A 20,272-nucleotide genomic window follows, 5' to 3' on the forward strand; every position below is an offset into this window, starting at 1 on the left:
TTTCTTTTAAAAAAGATAAATATTTTTTTTCTCTTCACTACAATGAAAACTAGAAAGGCAGAGAGATAACCCTGGGACGCTAATGCCCTAAACTAAGGGAAATAAATACACCTCCAAGCACCCTTATGTAGTTCCAGCCTTTCAATATGGTTTACTGTGTCCAGGGTTTCACCAAATCACATTCTAACATAAGGAAAAAAGAATACTAAAAATATTAATAAAGTTCTTTAAAAACATTAACCATTTCTCTTCTTTCATTTTTCTGTCTTCCCTTTCATTTTTCCTGTGCACTATTTCTTCCTTGCCTATGAATAGTCTTCCCCTTTTTTCTGCCCCTTGGATACTGTGTGGTGTTGTCCCTGTAGTTGTAATATGCTGTTATGAAAAACTGACAAACGCTTTTAAAAATACTAAAATACTGAAACGTTTGGATATATATGTCAACTAACATATACCTTCAACTAACTATTTTGGGTGGTAGAGGACCTACCTTTGATTTCTATAACATTCAGTATGTCACCTAAATTACTAAAATCAAAACAAATGCACTCTTCCCCCCCCCCTTTTCTTATTCTAGCAGGTCTTAAAACCATATATTTTCTAAAAATCCATCCATTTTTTCTAAAAATCCAACTATCAGAGAAGATAGTTTTTCTTTACATTTCTAGATCACTTTTGTTTACTGTAAGATTAAATGTTAAAATTTAATATCACTGTCATTTCAAAAAGCCTGCAGCTCTGAGTCTACCTACATCAATAAAATTCTAGGGCATCTACAGCAGCTTTCACTTCAAACTCACAGCCTAGCAGCTTCAGAGACAGACTGCCTGTAACTCTGAGACTGGAAAATGAGCCAAAGATTCCTCATTAGATTATGAAATCTGATCTTCGAATTATTATTATTCTCTTTCCTTTGTCTCCAAACCTCTTTTTCCTCAAATCATTTACCAAAGATACTTAGATACTCTTAAGATCATAATTTTAAGACCACTTATATGAAGATAAAAAATATTTAATATATTTTTCTGACTTTACATAAATGGATACGTCACCAGTTGGATGGTGATGAGCTTTGGCTCCATCACCACCCCCCCCAAACTAATCTTTTACCTTCTGTTCCAATGCCAGCCGGTACTTCTGTTCTACCCTTTTGCATTTGTTGTACCAACTGTTTTCATCCGTGATGAAAGGAGGACCAACGTTCTCTGGAGTACTGCCTTCACTGCCACTACTGCCCAATGTTCTTAGCTCTTCTTCATCACTGCTGATGCTGTCAGAACTGAAGGATCATTTTTATTAGCCAAGCAAAAAACTGTGTTTATTAAAATGCAAATCCCCCTTGAAATTAAAGCACCACAGTTCATAAAGGCATCTAAAGCTCTGTAAACAAAAAGAATAGAAATGCTGGGATAGGATCACCAAACATAACTTAAATTTCAAGCTTTTACTTGTAGAGTCACCCAAAGAATGTAAAAATTTGCTTGTGATCTAGGAAAGTTGTCTTGGGTGAGTCAAACAACTGCATGTGGGACACTCTCCTAAATCACAAAGGCCCAATGTGTTACAACACGCTATCTAAGGAAGTGGTGACTTAATCTTTCAATCATAAATTGAGGGCAAAGAGTAGTAGCTGAAAATATATATTTTTTTTTCTAAAAAACCAGAAAAATAAAAAAAGTGATAAAGTGATTGTTGTTACATTAAATCATAATAAATTTAAATGGGAATATTATGGCTATAGTGATGACCATGTGCCTGTTACTTCACAGAAAATAAGTATCTCCCCATATAGCATGCATATTCATTGTTAAAATATCTCCATATCATGCAGAATCAATGTACGTCAGAGAATTCAGACATCTGTCACAAAGACAAGATTTTGAATTTATCCCAATCTCCATTTGAAATCTTCCCTTGCAGCTATGCTTTCCACTACATTAACAGCATTTACTAGTTTTTTTAAGTAGTGATTCTTGCAATTCCATGATCCTGCTTTAACTGAACTATGCAACTCGTCATTAATATGTAAGATATTAAGAACTTCAAAAGAATAACTAGGATGCTTCACATTCAACTGTACATCTCCAAGACTACTCCTAACTCCCAACTGCTTCCTTCATTTTGGCAAACCTAACAATAGAACACATCCCATTAATTTCCATGCTGTTTTGGAGATGTCAAATTGCTATCTGATCTGTTAGATAGTGATCATTCTTTCAGTCCTTAATCATATGACTTGCCAGAGGAGCAAAATGTAGCTGTTAGGTCATGATTTTCTATTACATGCTAACAGCTCACATTGCATACTGCTTTTATCTGTCTTATCTTACCATTTACCAGGGCATACATACCTTTTATTTACAAAATAACTCCTTTAAAGTTTATAGCCACACAGAAAAGACCCAAGGCCAACTTGGTCTTGAGATCTTCAGAAGAAATAAAATATTTGTTTCCTGATGAACTGTGATTCTAATCCAAGTAAACAAAGTTAGCATGACTCATTTTGATGAGTCATGTAATAATTCCACCATTCTGAAAGAGCAAGGTAGCTGAGAGTACAGTTTTGTATTTAGATATGGATATTACTTTGAACGTGAAATGAAAAGTAAGAGGCCCAGTATGAAGTAAAATTTCACCAATGAAATAAAATAAAAAAGCAGTGTAAAGATAAAAAGTACCTTTGGGTGAACTTCAAGTATGGTGTATAATCTATGACAGCTGGAAAACTGCCATCCAATCCCTCACCCTTCAGACAAAAACTGACAAAATAGAGAAATAATGATAAAATTATAACGAGAAAATTAAATGACAGTTACAGTAGAATCTTAATGTGAAATTTGATTCTTCTTATTTCTCTGGTAATGAAAAAGGCCTAGATTGTTTACTATTAGATAAGAGTCACTGAGCATGTTATAGGATAATGAAAACCCCAACAAACAAATTCCACATAATCAGGGAATAGATCAGAGCAAGTGGTATCAACTCTTATTTTTAAACATTCCCTTTTATTCTGAAAAGAGGGATGGGTTGCAAGTGAATAACAGTGAAAGGAAAGTTAGCTGAAGCAAGAGAAACAGAAGAGCAATCAATAAGCTTGGAATCTTCAGTATTTAAGCTCATTTAAAGTGTTTAGAGTTCTTATGTAACCATTCTACTAACTTTAAGTCAAAAATCAGTTCTCAAAAATGTTCCAGATGCTTTCTCCTTTCAGATAATTTCTGGTGTTGGGCTGCAGTTCATAAAAGGCTGTGACTTTATAAAGCTCTCATCTACGCTGCATTCTTTTTGCACTGGATATAAAAGACTGTATTTGAATCATGTTTAACCATCACAGAAGGGACAAAATTAATTATGCTTCCACAAGACTCGTATTCCTCACTCCTATCTCTGTCATCAAAAAACAGATTCTAATAAGACACAGCTTTTGCTAACTCAAATGCAAAGTGTCATTTTTGACAATGCAGTCACTTAGGTGGTATTTGGGAAGTACATCTGAAAGATTTTTTTCCCTAAGAAAAGAAGAGCAAAGACAATAACAAAAAATACCCCTGCAGCAAATCCACAATGATTTTAACTAAATACGTAATTCCACATAGCTGTGAAGGGGGAAAAAAAGTACTTAGATTCTGTTCTCACCTGGGTTCCCCCATCTCCACCCCAAAGTCTTATTTACAGTTCCACATAGATAAGCTGGACAGCATTTATAAGAGACTGTTTGAAGTGAGAAAAAATATCTGAAATACAAAATACAAAGAATGGCTACTGCTCCTCAGCCACTTAAACCACAAGACTATGAATTATAAGTGGCAAAATACAAATGTGTTTCTATTATGCCCTGAAATTTTCTGGGCTCTCAAAAGCTGCATTGACAAAAAATTAAATGTCTCCAACAAGAAACAATTATTACTCTGAATACTATTAAGATACCTATAAATACACTTACATTAGAAATTAGAGGACAAAGGAAGAACCAATGCACTCATACAACTAAGCTTTCACGCCAGTAGTATGTACCACGAGGGCTTATGTGAGACAAACACAGTCAATTGATTATTTATGGCAGGATTTACATAGTGCAGACCTACTCTTGCTATGCTTCTTATTCATGTACATGTATAGTTCTTCCAGGTAAAATGCTAATACAGAAGCAGTTTCATTTCACATAGCGTAAAGCTTCAACTAATAAAATCTGGTAAGATTTGGATTTGCTATACAAAAGGCTATCTCTCTTATCATCCTGCAGCACACTTACATTCCCTCAGAACATATGCTGCGGATGCAGTTAAGCCACTCTAATGACTAAATGCTGCCAAGAGAAGCTATCTTGCCTTTTCAACCTCTCCCTCCCTGTTTTTTCTCCAACCAGACTCCCTTTCCCCTCCTAACAACGATACTAGCACTCATCTGATTCCATGACAAGCTAGTTCAGCCATCAAGACCAGAATTTTTAGATTTTCTTCCCCTTTAGCATGCAGTTGCAGTTCCACAGGCAGCTGAACTAAATACTCCCTGCCACCAGAAAGGGAAGACATTACTCAATTCTTTTCATTCCTTCTCTTCTCTAAGCCCAATGGTCCCATCCTCTCTGCCACTAAAAGGATGCTTCCATGAGCCAAAGCAGCTAACAGCAAAAGAACTACCCCGTCTTCTTACTGGCTGTGGTTTTTTTTTTTTATCAATAAAATAGAATCATAGAATCACTAGGTTGGGAAATACCTTTGAGATCATCAAGTCCAATCATAACTGTCCCCTAATAAATCATGTCCCTAAGCACTCATCTACACTTCTTTTAAATACCTCCAGGGATTGTGACTCAACCACCACCCTGGGCAGCCTTGTTCCAGTGCCCAATAAAATTTTTGGTGAAGAACTTTATCCTAATATCCAACCTGAACCTCCCCTGGCGCAACTTGAGGCCATTCCCTCTTGTCCCTATCACTTGGAGGAAGAGACCAATACCCACCTCGCCACAACCTCCTTTCAGATGGTTGCGGATAATGATAAGATCTCCCCTCAGCCGCCCCTTCTCTAGGCTTAACACCCCCGGTTCCCTCGGCCACTCCTCAAAACAAGTTAATGTGGCTCACAGAAGGGTCTGACAAGCCTCAAAACTGGTATAAGGGTACAAAAGCAGGAGTAAATCTCCAAAGACCTTTGGCAACAGTCTATTACTCAGTGCATCCAGTGAGACTATGTGATGATTTCCATCAGTTTATCTCCTAAGCTGGTTTGTGACAAGCATCTGTGCTGCTGCAGGGTAAATATTAACTACCAAGAGACTGGTGAAAACATGAATTCTCCCATTTTCCCTACGCAGCATTATGAAACCCTTCCCAGTGGTTCTGCATGAGGCGAAGGGGCCCCACGAGGCTTACTGACAGGGCCTCGCAGCAGCCAGCTCTGATCTTTCCATCGGCACTGTGTCCTGCACACCCTGCTGTGGCAGGTGCCACTGCCCTGACAAGGAACAGATGAAGATCGCGCCCTGCTAAGGACCTGAGAAACACCACGCTTGCCAAGACAAAGACTAAGGCTTTTGGCTGTTGAACCCCCCATTCCACCCGCCCTGTGCCAGAGAGCTGCTGCCGGGCACAGAAGATAGCGTCCCCAGCAGATCTGAATTGACCACAGATAAGGCTCAACTGGGCATTAAGGGGGTCCCGCAGGAAAGCTGATTTGAGGCGGTTCCTCCTCAGAGCAGTGGCACTGCAGTGAGGACTCTCGGGACTCTCCCCTTGGCATTGGGATGCTACTCACTGGAACTGGGTGCCCTCACCCTCGTTTTGGCGAGGGAGTATTTTTTCTGGGTGTATCCTTGAACGAGCCCTTGACCCTTTGGGTGAGCATTTCTGTCTTCTGGGTACCCTTGAGTGAGAGGTTTCCTTTCCCAAGTCAGTGATTGCACACATTTGGGTCATCCTTTTAGCAGATTGCTCACGCAACTTACGCAGTGGATTCCCAACTGATATCTGAACTTGTGGTTTAGTTTTGTTTGTTGGAGTCCTAAGTAAATCCTCATTATTTAGTAAATGGATGTCTGCTTTGCAGGAGCTTCCACAACACTTGATGATGTTTTATATACACATACATTAACACAAACCCCACCTTGGTGTATATATATAATATAAGGTACTCTTTCACCTTCATTACCCCAAAACACAGAATTAATCATATAACAAAGCACAGAAAAGTGTAGCTAGAGATTCCAAAGGTAAATCCTTGTAATCTGATGATACTTTGTAGTTTGGCTGCAGTTAATTACAACACAAATTAATATTAAATGATCATTTGTATGTTAAGTTTTTAAAATCCATAAGTTCTGAAGTTAAAAATACCTACACCTTCTACATATGCAGTTACAATGCTGTCCTCGAGTAACAGGGCATAACTATGTACATAATCACAGTTTTCCTTACAGTTTAAAAATAACTTCAAAAGTTTCAATTGTCTGTAAGCTTCCCTTAGTAGATTTTATATATTTTCTGCAGTTAAATTCCTGATTGCTGATACCTGAAAGACAGTGCAATCATGCAGCTATATAAACTATGGCATAATTTTGTTCTTACCTAGAACAGCCGTTCAAGATCTCCTTCTCCCTCACCGTTTTTCCCCCCTCACCTAAGTTTGGTCTCTCAAACTATCATGGGAATCTAAAAATGTTTTCCAAATTGCATTCATTTATAAGTATTTTCCCCGAGGATTTTGTTATGAAGCATGCAAACGTAATACCTGAAATCAATTGCATTGAGTCCCAGCAGCATACCAGCAAGCATATTTGCTTCTTCACCAAGAACAATTGCTCCATCCTCATAAAATCTCCTTCAATAAAAAAAAAATTTGTTTCAGTTAATACTATTTTCTTTCAAATAATAATAATAATGTTTTTCATAGTTAACAGAAAACTGAGGAAATCCAGTTTAAATAAAAAGCTCATGAACCCCAGAGGCATTCATATTCCATTTCAAATTAAGCAAAACAATAGACTGCACAGCAGAAACCACCACAGTCTTAAAGCACATAAAAATTCAGACAGAAGCAAAAAGAATTTCCAATATTAGCCCTAGGAAACAGTATAAAGGATGGAAAAAATTCAAAGAACATTATGAAGATATCTTGTACTTTACTGCTGTAAGGAAGAATGTGTCACATATACTAAAAAAATAATAATTCCATCGTATGAAAAATAATTCTCTCTCAAATTGTACTTGCAGGCTCTTTTACAGTTCAACATTGATGCTTCATTCTTAGTTACTGATTGTTTTTAAAAAGAATATTTTCACAAATCAGCTATTTTCCAAGTAGCATGCTTTTTCTTAAAACACTGGGTGCTGGGAAGATGCACACTATTCCCTGTTATTCAGATTTAAATATTTCATTATTTGAAGGAGGAGTGTTTCCTTAACACCATTTTCTATTGTAAAACACCTATTGTCCAAAGTTTTAGAACTCCATGCCTTGATCTCATGTACACTTCATATACCCTGGTATACGCGAAAGGTTGTTTCCAAAAGCTATAAAACTGAAAGAACATTAAAATATATTAAACATTAACATGTTCAAATAAATTATTTTGAAGCTGCTAATAAAATAATACCAATATTATCCACTAGCAAACGAACTGCACTGCCAAACAGGGGCAAAGAATTATACTAGTTGACCACAGAGTTTGTGATCTTCCTTTTCCTCCTCATCTCCCCCTCAAAACCAGAAATGACTTTTCAGTTTGAGGCAATGTGAGTAAATCTATTCCAGAAATCTTTGTTTTATAAGCTTCTTGTCTACTGTAAATGCAAGCAAGTCAAGGTAAAATAAAGACAACAAAGCCTGGAAACTTTAATAAAATTGGATCTTTACCAAGTTATGTTTCAAAGTCACCTTAATATTGGCAAAATATATTAAGATCTGTGGACAAATAGTGTTACAAATAGAAATAATATTCTAAACATACAGAAGTCCTTACAGAGAAAACTCTCATTGTTTAAGTAGTCCATATAGATGACTTCATCATAAATCTACAAGACACACTTGCTACAGGATAAAGCATCATATAACCAGCTTGAAACCGACAGGGTATTCTGTAACACAAAGCATATTCTTGTCCATAATAGCTTTTACCTTTAGAAGGTACAACACATTTTTCATATTACATCAAGAATCCTAGCTATGCCCGATCACTAATTTTGTTTTGTATTTCTCGAAAGGTTCCTGAAATTATCTTCTTTTCTTCTTCCAGAAAAGTTCCTACAAAAATTATTTTCTAATGAGTATCTAAGGCTTCTTCAACCATATCTAATTTTGAAAGGAACATTACATCTTCTATCCTTATCATGCTACAATTTCAGAATTAGTTCCTTCTTTAGAGAAATGTTCTCCTCTTTTGACCTCACAACAATTCCAGGCGTATTTCCACATTTTTTATATCACAAACGGATTTTCAGTTTTGCAGATTTTCCCATGCTAAAATCCAATCAGTTGATATCAGCTGTGTTGTACTAGGTTACACAGCTTTTTCACTACTGACATCTTTTCCTATACAAATCAAGTGGAACACTAATTTCCAAACCTAACTCCTTCACTGAAGCAACATTTGTTAAAATATTGCAAAAATAAGTCTTCAAGACCTGGTTGTTTTGAAGTCTCTGAGGGCTGTGGAAATATATTCAGACAAATGCTTTTCCATTAATGCTACTCTGATCCACGCTCGACCCTGCAAGAAGAAACAGACATCAAATACTTAAATATTATAGAATTGAACACTTAATTTTACATCTGCGAAGTAATATAGTCGACTTACCTGAGTTAAATGAACTGATTAACAAAAAAAGGGGGGTATTCTGCTTTTATCATATACTCCGGCTTTTTTAAACTCTCATGTGCATAAGTGCTAGTAGATCAGGGCAGAAAGCTTTTAATTCTAAAGACAATTGTATTGGAAGCCTCCTATCGGTTCCACTGTAAAGTGACAGTAACCCACTCTCAAGGCAATTTTTTCAAGCAAGAACTAATTCTCTGTGTTTATTCAAATACACAATTTTTTAATTGATTCCACAAATAACTCAGTGACATATTTTTATTATGTAATTTGTGTAAATTGTTTTTCCCATCAGTAAGGCCATCATTATAGAAGGTGCACACAATATACAGGAATTAAATCAAATCTAAGCGGCCTAAACTTGTAGTACAACAGCAATAACTTCAAATATAACCTTTAGGAATGCCTGTTGCACTATGTTTACAGATCTGGCACACAGGACTGTAGTTTACAAGAAAGAGACATTTCAAATGGCTGCTATAATTGTGATTGTTAGTTTGAGAACACCAGGAACATTTCTTGTAACCCATATAAACTTACAGATATTTATATAAGTAGTAAGACATCTTTCTGCCTCATATATTTGCTGCTTGCTGACATCTAGCTGAACGTCACTACAAACACTCTACCAAAACTACCTTTAGCAGATTACGATCCTACTTTTAGTTTATACAGACCTAAATCAAACTAAACTTATAATAAGTTAGGCAGATGCTAAGTAACAAAAAACCCTGTGTTCATAAATACCAGCACAGCAAAAACTTTAACATAGAGCACACTAAAATGAAAAGGATGTTTATCTGGAGAGCTGCCTTTACACTGCAGTTTTTAAGAACAAGAACCCTGCTGCTTAGCTAACAACTAAATCCCATGCAGCCCCAGTGAAAACAGGGCTAATTAGTGCCTACAAACCCATACTAACAGCTTCTAGGCTGAAGCAGACACCCATTTGGGCCACCAGTAAAACGGGTGCATACCCTTGGTATTTGTGTTGACATGCCTCCAGCCTTTTCAGATATGGGCATCCAAAATACTCCCACATGCACTTTTAGAAATTCAGCACCGGTCTCTACACTAGCTGCACAAATCAGCTCATTTTTTACTATTTGGTATGTAGTTTTGCACAGAGAAAAAGAAAATTTTAATTTATTCATAAAAGTGTACCTGAAAATAGTTTTGCATCTTATTATCTACTGATTTTAAATATGAATATCTATTAAAATCTTGGAATTCAGAAATATCTTTAAAATAACCTCAAATATAAGCAGTATAATCATCAGCTTCTAGAACATGAATATCTCCAGAAAGTATTTGGAGGTAAGTTCTCAAAATCATCTGAATTTCCACATCTCAACATAGGCAAGAAAAGCTATATGACTTAAATAATCAGTCTCTGTACTACTCTTTACTACTGTAATGTACTACTCTGGTACATTAAGTGCTACGAAAGCATGTAATGTTCTGGATAAGAAAACCAGTCAATAGCTTTTCGTCATAGAATCTCAAGTGTTTCAAAGCTTTCATGCAAATTACATATATGTTTACTATATAAAATTTAAAACTGAGTCTATACAAAAGAAGAAATGAGCAACAGCAGACACCGTAAAGAAGCTGTCCTGCAATACTATATATCATCAGAATGGCAGCTCAAAGATCTACTAGATCCATGATGCCACTTGATCCAAGCACCACCCTTTATTGAAGAAAATTATGGTTCTGTAAATACATATAATTTAAATTGCATTAACCACAGCTATGCTTCTGAAAAAAAAACAAACCTACAAAATATTTGTATATAACAATCTAAATATTTCCACCTTACCACTGACACCAACTGTGAATGATCCAGAGTAGAATAAAAACTTGGAACTATGCGATTTTTAAAATAGCCATAGAGCACAGTTTCGATACTTGTTCAAACAACTGATTCCAGTTAATTGAGGAATAAGAAGAATTAAGAATTTGTGCATTGTTTTTAACTACTTACACTTTCAAGTCAGAAGGTTCTCAGCTATCAATCAAAGCTGACTTACAGAGAAATGCAAGCTATTGAAAAGCATTTACAAGCTAGTAAAAAGAACTTGTAATCTCTCTCTCCAACGGTATTGTTTTGAAGATCTTAGTGTATACTGTCTCGAACTATTAAGATTTAATGATAGCTCAGTTTAAAGCTTATTCAGGTTACATGCATGTAAACCCATTAAATCATCACCTCCTTAACATTTACTTGTACCTACATTCAGAAATTGTAATGTCATGTCAATATAAATACTTTAAAATGATGGATCTTTAGCAAACAAATATATTAAAGGCTTCCTTCACATTCACACAAAAAAACTCAAGAGCTGATGACACTGTTTCTATTAGTGCATAAAATACATAAAAAATAAAATGATACTTAGAGGAAAAAAATCACATCTCTACAATTTTAAAATAATATTGTTAGGCATGTCCATGTGAACCTAATTTCCCTAAACATGCTGCATTTTCAAAAAATTGTGTAAGTTTGAAAATGTGAAGGCAATCATTTAATAATACAATATGCCACTGGATAGAGAATTGGAGATTTATTCTACTGAATACCAAATTTAAAAGGAAACACAGTCAGATTTAAACGTGTTTTTTTTTAAAAGTAAATAATTCCTAGGTATGCATAAGAAATAATTATTTTAAACAATGAAAAATTTTGTGAGGCAATCTCAGTCATGTGTTTTTCTTCTGGGTACAGAAATGTCAGCTATATTTTACACAGAAGAAACAAAAAAGTCAATATGACCTTTTTTCTTCCCTACCTTAGCTCTAGAAGAGCTGACATTCTCCATGTTCTCAATACTGCAGATGCAATTGTGAGAGACTTTTCGGCAAGCTACTCGAATGTAGTCCCAGAAACTACGAGGACTTTCATAGCCGAACCAGGTGATCTGACCTTAAATCAAAACACAAGATACATAAAGATTTATTAACCACCCTCTCTGCCTATTGGATATAAACATAATTAAAATACTTGCGTCTAGGTTGCCCTCACTGACAGGATTTTATACTAGCAAGTCCATAAATTCCTACTGCAAACTGGCTCACAGGTTTGAAACTGATGCACAAAGACAAATTTGGGGGTTTTCCATAAGTGTTGGGAGTTTTTTTGTTCTTTTCCTTGTTATGCCATAATAATACTCAAGAGTTCTTCACAGGACTTTTAAATCACAGTAGAGCACACACTGTTGTGACTTCAAATATGATGCAAGGACTTTTTCATTATTTGCTTTAGGTAGAATTACATGTTTCATTAATACAGTCAAGTAAAGAGAGTTTTGCTCTTAAAAACATAAATTTTATATATATATATAAATACACACACACACACATTTATATAAAAAGACCACTGCTTGCTGTGATGGTGTTATCTTTTCTCTAGGGGCAGACTGGATTTTTTCAAGATATGCTTTCGTTGGAGGAGAAGTTGATGCATGATCAAAAAAGTTTTGCAGTCAAAATTTATTTTAAGTATTCATAGAACATTCCTTGAGAAGCTGACCAAAACGAATTGAGCAAAACAATATCTCGTCTGGACCTTTAACCAAAATACTTCATGTTTTTTTCCAGCTTGGAATGTATCACATTTAGAAAAAAAAAAAAAAAGGAAAAATTACATATTACTTGCAGCTGCTCCACACAAAATAAATTTAATTACAGCTGCAACAGGATTTTTTTTTCAGACTTAACAACATACAACTGAAAACAGGTGTGTAACAAGTAAGATGAAGCCCTCTGGTGACTGCTATTATTACATATGGGCAAAACCTTTTCTCCATATAAAATGAAATCTTATTGTTAAGCTAATTTTATTTTATTTTAAGTCTTGAGTTGTACTTCTAAACTTTTCTTATTTATTAGAAAGATTAATTACTTTCCTGTCAGAAAGCTCAGATTTCAGAAAGGAACCTACTAGACTGATACTGCAAATTACAGATACTTACTACAAAATGCCAAAATACAATGACAGGTATATTTTTACCTAGCATGTCTTATCTTAGTTTCAAGCACAGCCAGAGCAGTGCCGAAGTTCTGTCGCCTATGATCTTAAGGAAGTCAAGTGGTGGTCTTCTCTCCCTAGAAAGTACATTTAACTTGACTTTGTGGTCCATCTGCTTACTTTACCAAATAGATTTATTTATTAAATTCAAAGCTTGATAAAAGGCATTTTTTAAAATGCGAGAAGAAGCAATATATACTACTCAATATGGAAAAACAAAAAAAAGGAAAAACAAAATTCCAAGGTGCTTCAGTTACTGTAGATTCAGATCCTCTCATCAGAATTTCCATTAGTTGAGTGCTCTTACACAATTTAGTATTTTTGAAGTGCCAAATGTAGCAGACAGCAACAAGAATTCAACGGCATTTTATCAACAGGAAAGGCTACAGATATTTTTCATATTCTTTACTATATCAGAAACATTTCTGCCCTGGAGATTGTACCTGCACAATTAAACGCAAAGTGTAAAAATGACTCTGTGTCACCAGTTCCAGTGCCAACTAATAAGGGCAAGCATATCATACAATAGCTTTTGGAGCTTTTTCAACCTATCCAAAGAACAGAAGATATTCTGCAAAAACTGGACAGTTTGACTCCATAGTTTCCTGAAGTCACTAGTTCAAAACAATTCCTTTTACTAACAAGCACCTGAAAACCACATCATTTGAAAACAAAAATTATAACAGAAATACATGTCAGCATACAGCACTTACTTGGCATACAGTGATCAACATAGCAAGCTGACTGTAATGACAATATTCACTGACATAATGACTTGCTCTCAGGTGAGATGGGTTTCAGACTTAAGTAAAAATTGCCTTCACTTGAAACTCAGGATCTTCTGTGAACCAAAGACTTCTATATTTCACCGGTTTCCCCCTACAACTTCAGACCTTGCCACACTCTACTAATTAACACCATCTGAAGAGAAACTTAATCATTCTATACACAGAAAAATGTTGGAAAAGACTAGGGAAAATAATAGAGAGAATGTATTTTAAGAACTACTAAACTGGATATCAAGCTGTATATTCACTATGATTTGAAAAGGTTTCGGCGTATTAAGTTCTATTTGGCCCTCAATGTGCTCAAGGTACACAGTCACAAAAACTCTGAAGAATGAGGAATGAAATAGGTTACTCAGTGCTTGTCAGGCTGCCTCTAGAGTAATGTGTTCAGTTCTGATCCCCACAATTCAAGGAATACATGGACAGACTGGAGAGGATCTAAAAGAAGGCTATGAAGATCTTCAAAGGTCTGGAGAACTTGCTTCTTGAGGAAAGACTGAAGGTATCAAGTCTTTTCTCCCTAGGGAAGAGAAGGCTCACAGGGGAACTCATGACAGTACTTCAGTACTTAAAGGGCCCCTACAAAGAGCATGGAGGCTTTATCTTTACAAGCAGTCACATGGAGAAGACAAAAGGCAACAGGTCCAAATTGCACCAAGCAAGGTTTCATCTCAACATCAGAAAGGAATTTTTTACAGTAATAACAATCATTCATTGCAACAACCTTCCCAGGGGTGCAATAGAGTCCCCATTGCTGGAGGTTTCAAGACGCAGTTGGATAGAGTGTTAGGTAATCTAGCTGGGCTCCTTTCCCACTAATGGTTGGACCTGACGATCTTTTGAGGTCCCTTCCAACCTGGGCCATTCTAGGATTCTATAATTGTATCTAGATTTTAAAGAGCCCTAATAAACTTTAAAGGTAATTTTAGCATATACAACTTATATTCTGTCAAAGTGCTTCTTAAGGAACAAGTAAGTTTCCTGTGAGGTCCAAAGGACAAAAAGTATGTGGTCTTTTCCGTGACTTTTATATGTCATCAGAAGACATGGAAGTTGACATCTATTCCAACAGGAATGACATTATTGTTTTCGTCAGTCAAACAGAATTGTCAGGTAAGCAAGGAAACTGCATGTTTATTATTAAACATTGTTGAAATTAATTCACTTCTTGTCTACAGAATTGCAAATAGAAACAATACTGTGAATTTCACCAATACTGCTGCACACTTACTTATATCAATCCATTTCTGCTCCAGCAATCTGACAACTAGATAGAAACACCCATAACACTAGTTGTTGTGCATCTTTTTCCATACCCAAGAAATTCTTCACAAATAGGACATTAAACAGTTTGATTGCTACTCAATCACGGTCCAATTTCATATCTACATAGTTCTGTGGTTGCACAGTAACATCTAGGATGCTTTGAGGTACAGGCAGGTTTTCTCCAGACTTCTCTGTGTTATTTAGTAAATTATTTAGCAATTTTTTTCTATCCCACGAAAAATAAGTTTACTAAAACCTGTTACTCAAAAACTGGCATGTTATTCCTTTGAGGAATTTCTGTGATAGCTACTCTTTCATTATGAGACTACAGAATGGGTCATTAAAAATTAAAAATTTACAGTCATTCATAAATCCAGTCCTCCAAGACAATTATAAATTCATTCAAGATTTTTCTCCACACCGGAGAAAGGAGAATGAGTTAACTATAAGTCACACAGGAGCCCTGCTATTTCTTTTTAGCCAAAGCCAGTAATAGTGTCACTATGTGTCTATAAATATTAAATCCATTAACAAAAGCTATTCTTCCAATAGCATTACTGTGCCAAATAAAGGGCCACTGCAGCTATATGCTTAGACTTTGTCTTTTTCATGACAGTAGTGTCTTCAGCTCTTATTTCCTTAAGCCACTTTTTTCACCTCCATTACAGCTCCATTACCTCAACTATCTTACTCTACCAGACTTGTGTTACAAGCTGCATCTTACTCAAAGACCCGTTCTTCCTCACCTGTGACTTAGACCTACAAGCACAAATTGTCTTCTGCAGACATAATTCCTACTCTTTCCCTTTGTAACCACTATTTATGCCTGAATTATTAGAATTCAGTGAATTTTGATTATATTAATATGCATAGTTTAAAAAGAAAGATTCCATGAAATCGCAGGTAGTAGGTAGATTTATAAACTAAAACTACTCCTAAGCATGGATACTGGGCTAGCAGTTTGGCTATAAACACATTTTGCTGTAAGGGATAGCACAATGAAAATCTGATAGGTCAACAAATACATACAAATGACAACAAGTTTTCAGAAAGATGTTTGAGGTGTTGGTCATAAAAATCTACAATAATTATTGAAGTTCCTCAGTACTAACTCAGATAAAACTAATTTAAAGTGGGAGAAAAAGGCAGAAAACATAAAACACTGTGATATAGTAAAGTCAATATATACATCACCTTGAATTGACTTCAGGTTTTAAATTGGCTAGGATATACCTGTGATCAACCCCCCAGTAGTGTTGCTGAGCACTTTTTGATGCCCCTACCATTTTTGCACTGTGTTTACTTATCTGATCTGATAAAAAGGACACCTGCAGGAAAAAACGTGAAAAATCTGTGGCCAGCAGTGAAAACAAGAAACCACCAAGACAGTGACAAGAAGCAGTTTAATCTTCATAGTACAGAACTGGTAAGATAGGAACAAATTTCAAACAACTATCTGGGGAAATGAAAGGCTCATGAAATTACAGAGCTTGCTTTAAAGATTATCAAACCCACATACATTTCTATACAAATCTGTAAAATGCCTTTCAGGACTATAGGTCTTATTTGGTCCAGAGACCTTGCCTCTGTATCCACTCAGAATACAACTTACTCTTTGCCATATTATAAATCCATGCAAATTCTTATTCCTAAGAAGGTATCAAAGAGTAATTAGTCACTCATTTTTTTCTATCACTCCTTCTCTCCTACCTTTTCAAGATCTTCAGTTGTCCTGTCTAGTAGTATCTTTCCTTACCAGCAGTCATGCCACACAACTTATTTTAATGACAGGAAATACACATGCTTTATATCCTCCTCATTGCAATATTTGGTCTACTCCACACTCACAATAAACCCAGCGTGTCTAGGGAGTGCCAGCTTTACCACACGTACAGTATTATACAGTACAGGAATAAGGATAACTTCACTTTCTAGTGCAGAAGGCAGTCAATGGCTTGCAATCCCTGAAAAGACAGTTAATAGGGCTTACTCTATTTCCCTCTTCTTTAGGGCAACTGAAAAATATGCTGTGAGCCAGATTGTTCTAACAACAGTGGCCTGTTCCTGACTGCTGCTTATTGGCATTGCTCTACACGTAAATGTAACATAACAGATGTGGCCCTTTGGCCATGGCATATGATGTTACCTTTTTTGGAACTATTCTGGTGCCATATATTATAAGTCTTCTGTATCATGTGAACACACACCTGCAATCAGGCAGCGTTCACAGATCTCTGTTGTGTGAGCTGATAAATTTATGCTGACCTCATTTTATTACTAAGCAAACACTCACATCTAAACCACTCTTAGGATAATGAGCAACTGGGTTAAAGCAGTGCATCCATGGGGAAAGTCATTCATTTTCTGCCTGTTTGACTTCCTGGTCAGGCTCACCACAGGACGCAGTGAAGACCATGGCCAATGATAAGGAAAAGTAAGCACGAAGTGGGAGGTGGGGATAAAATTTGGTAGCAAACCGCACTGAGCCTAAGAAATGTCATGGAGCTTTTCAATGCTCAACTGGAAAATCCCACGAGCGATAGGAGACAGCCTGGCTTTGAGCAAGAAGTTGGATGGGATGGCCTTCTAAGGTACTTTCCAAACTAAATTCTTCAATGGTTCTGAAAAGAAAAAATAAACCTACAAAACTACTCAAAACCATTATGAGCGTTGTCTCTTGACCCTTTTGCTATTTGGAGTTGGCAACATCAGATCAGTTACCTATAAAAAAAAAAAATTAAAATGGTGTTCTAACTGCTGTAACTGGCATTTTTAGGAAAATAGCCAGAATGACAACTGAAGAATTATTATTTCAGAATTATTAATTGCAATGGTTTTAGGAAAAGCATAAAAGTCTAGACCCCTAGTTGAATATTTTTTCCTCCTTAAAATGGCTAACCTTCTTCCTCCCATTTTGTTTTGTCTGGATCCTATCTGAATACAAACCCAATAAGCAGCAATAGTCACTATATTCCATCAGGACTATGCTTCACTTCTTAAAAACATATTTTATTTAGTGTCAGAAAAGACACTTGCCATTATTAGATACTATCTAATAAAAATAAACTTTGTCCTTGGCAAAGTAAATTAAATGTTTTGGAGGTTTTTTTAATTCTTCCTTCCTCACCCAATACTTGTGAAAAAAAGCTAAAGATTAAGAATTGTTATTTGCCATGGTCTTAAGAAAGTAAATGTCTATATTCTCAAACTCTCAAATGTGGAACATCTGCTCAACTACACTGTCATGGGATTATCCTGACAACTTTAATACAAAGAAGCCATTTATCTTACCATAGACAAACAGACCAGATATGTTCTGTCTGCTTTAAAATGTTTTGTACAGCCCACTGCAATCACCAGTTTGCTTTTCGTGTGCTCCTACTGAAGCGAAGTATGCATTCAGAATATATGAGTTATTTCCATCAATAAAATGCAATTTCTTTCAAGCCTGTGTGGGATAATATAACCCTCTTAAAACTTCAATTGTTGTGGTACACTGATTATCTCGATTTCCCTCTTAAGTTTGTAAAGAATAAAATAATTACTTGCAGTGAAGTACCAAAATATTCCCACTTTGCAACAGTATGCACAAGTTGCTGTCTTTTCCCACATTTTTTTAACTCTGCAAACTTAGAAAATCATGCTGGTAATTACAAGAGGAAGACCAAAACAACAATTTAGCTTTTTAATTTTGTTTGGTTTGTATTTGAAACAATTTTTTTTTACTTCCAAATTCTATTTGCCTGTAACACATTTGCCAACCTGTTAAGGCTTGTTCTCTGTACTACCTGATCTGAATAATAGCCTGTGATGCAAAAGAATGTTGAGGGAAAAGAAATTAATAAAATTCATAATGATTTTTGCTCAAACATCACTGAAGCTGGAGCAAAGGAGAAAACAGAACAATTTTGCTGGAGTGTCAAGTTGCTAAGTACCCATAATCGCTACAACAATCTTTGTGACAACGTGACAAACGCTATGTTCCTACCCCACTGAGAGGTTTTTCTTTCCTTTTCTGACAGAATGACAGCAGGTAGTAATTGTGCTGCTCATATGTCAGCCTACACACAATGTTGTTCACAAAGCTTAGTTATGAATACTAAAAAGCAAGTATGGAAAGGAGTAGATTGTCATATTACACATCTATATTTAGATGATTATGATGTCCTTCATAATCCTCAAATAATTTCAGAAACTGTACACAGAACTGAGAAATGAGAATAAACTTCCAAAGTCCTTTTCTAGTGCTTGCTACTGCTGAGGCACACTCTGTTCTTTTAGCCAAGCAGCTTCCTCTAGAACAATCAGAAGATCCAAACAGATATTTTCTTTAATTAGAACAAAATATGACTCTAAAACAAGAGGGAAACCAGCAAATGACCTTTCTCAAAAGCAATCTAATCCAGATCCATTATATGTGAGGGGACAGGAATGAAAGGACCTAAACGCAGTATCTGGAAAAGAAGGCAACAAAAGCGGGGATGGAGGAAGGAAAAGGGAGTAGCACTACATGCTCTCTGTCACTTCAAAGCAGAAAACACTACAGTTGTCTTTCAGATTCAGACTCTTAGGACACAGCCTTATCATAAAGAAGAAAAGCAGACAGAGCTCAGCACCATGGCAACATCCACTTCCTTCATTACCAGCCAAGAAAGCTTACAACGAGAACATTGGAAACATGTTCCACAAAAACCGTTTCATTGACTTTTCCACAGTAATGCAAACAATCAGGAAAGCACGCAAAGCCAACACTTTCATTCAGCACCAAGGAGTTTCTACAGAGATACACTGGTTTCATATAAACAAATTCTCGTGGTGAAAACATCACCAGAAAGGAAGTTAATTAACATACCTTTTAGTCGATGACTGAGGATCTGCTCCAGAATGGCTGCAAAATTATTAAACTCAGGGGAAGTATCATCTATAGTCTCAAAACAGGAACGGTCAATTAGCGTCTTGACTGAAAACCTAGAGCAAAAGGAAAGGACAATCATAAATTATATGGATAGCTATTAGTCCTCTGTAGCAGGAAAGTAGTTTGTACAAACCAAACCAGCAAAGAAACACAAAATCACCTTGATGTTTTCAAGTTCAGTCAGAGCAGAACACATGCCACATTGAAAAACTGCCTGGAAATACATGCATCATTGTTGATCCAAGGTATAAAGCCTTAAAGACAAAAAGAAAACAAAAATCCCCACATGCTCTACGTAGAAGTGAGCTAATTATTTTCTAATTATTTTCTAATTATTTTCCTCTTCTCTAAACTATTTTAATAAAGCTGTAGAAAAACAAGCACTCAAAAGCATCCAACATCAATTTCTCTTTGAAATCCTAAATATCATTATTTTTGCTTGACATTTCAAGCAAGAATAC

General features: G+C 35.9%; 1 protein-coding gene across 3 annotated transcripts in view; it reads right to left on the reverse strand.

The window, feature by feature from the left end:
- The window catches only part of RUNDC3B (RUN domain containing 3B), a 50,562-nt gene that overhangs the window by 22,513 nt on the left and 7,777 nt on the right, over window positions 1-20,272 (reverse strand). For 2 of the 3 annotated variants that reach the window (XM_009559105.2, XM_054058111.1), the window contains exons 2-7: window positions 19,749-19,864; window positions 11,605-11,738; window positions 8,622-8,707; window positions 6,730-6,819; window positions 2,679-2,759; window positions 1,111-1,279 (exon numbers count right to left, since the gene is read on the reverse strand). In XM_009559105.2, coding sequence (XP_009557400.2) covers window positions 1,111-1,279; window positions 2,679-2,759; window positions 6,730-6,819; window positions 8,622-8,707; window positions 11,605-11,738; window positions 19,749-19,864 — 676 coding nt within the window. Of the gene's footprint in view, window positions 1-1,110; window positions 1,280-2,678; window positions 2,760-6,729; window positions 6,820-8,621; window positions 8,708-11,604; window positions 11,739-19,748; window positions 19,865-19,971; window positions 19,991-20,272 lie in introns of those variants that run through there. The other variant, XM_054058112.1, reaches the window with a different exon arrangement.

Source organism: Cuculus canorus, chromosome 2 (genome assembly GCF_017976375.1).
Source record: "Cuculus canorus isolate bCucCan1 chromosome 2, bCucCan1.pri, whole genome shotgun sequence".
NCBI classification, from domain to species: Eukaryota; Metazoa; Chordata; class Aves; order Cuculiformes; family Cuculidae; genus Cuculus; species Cuculus canorus.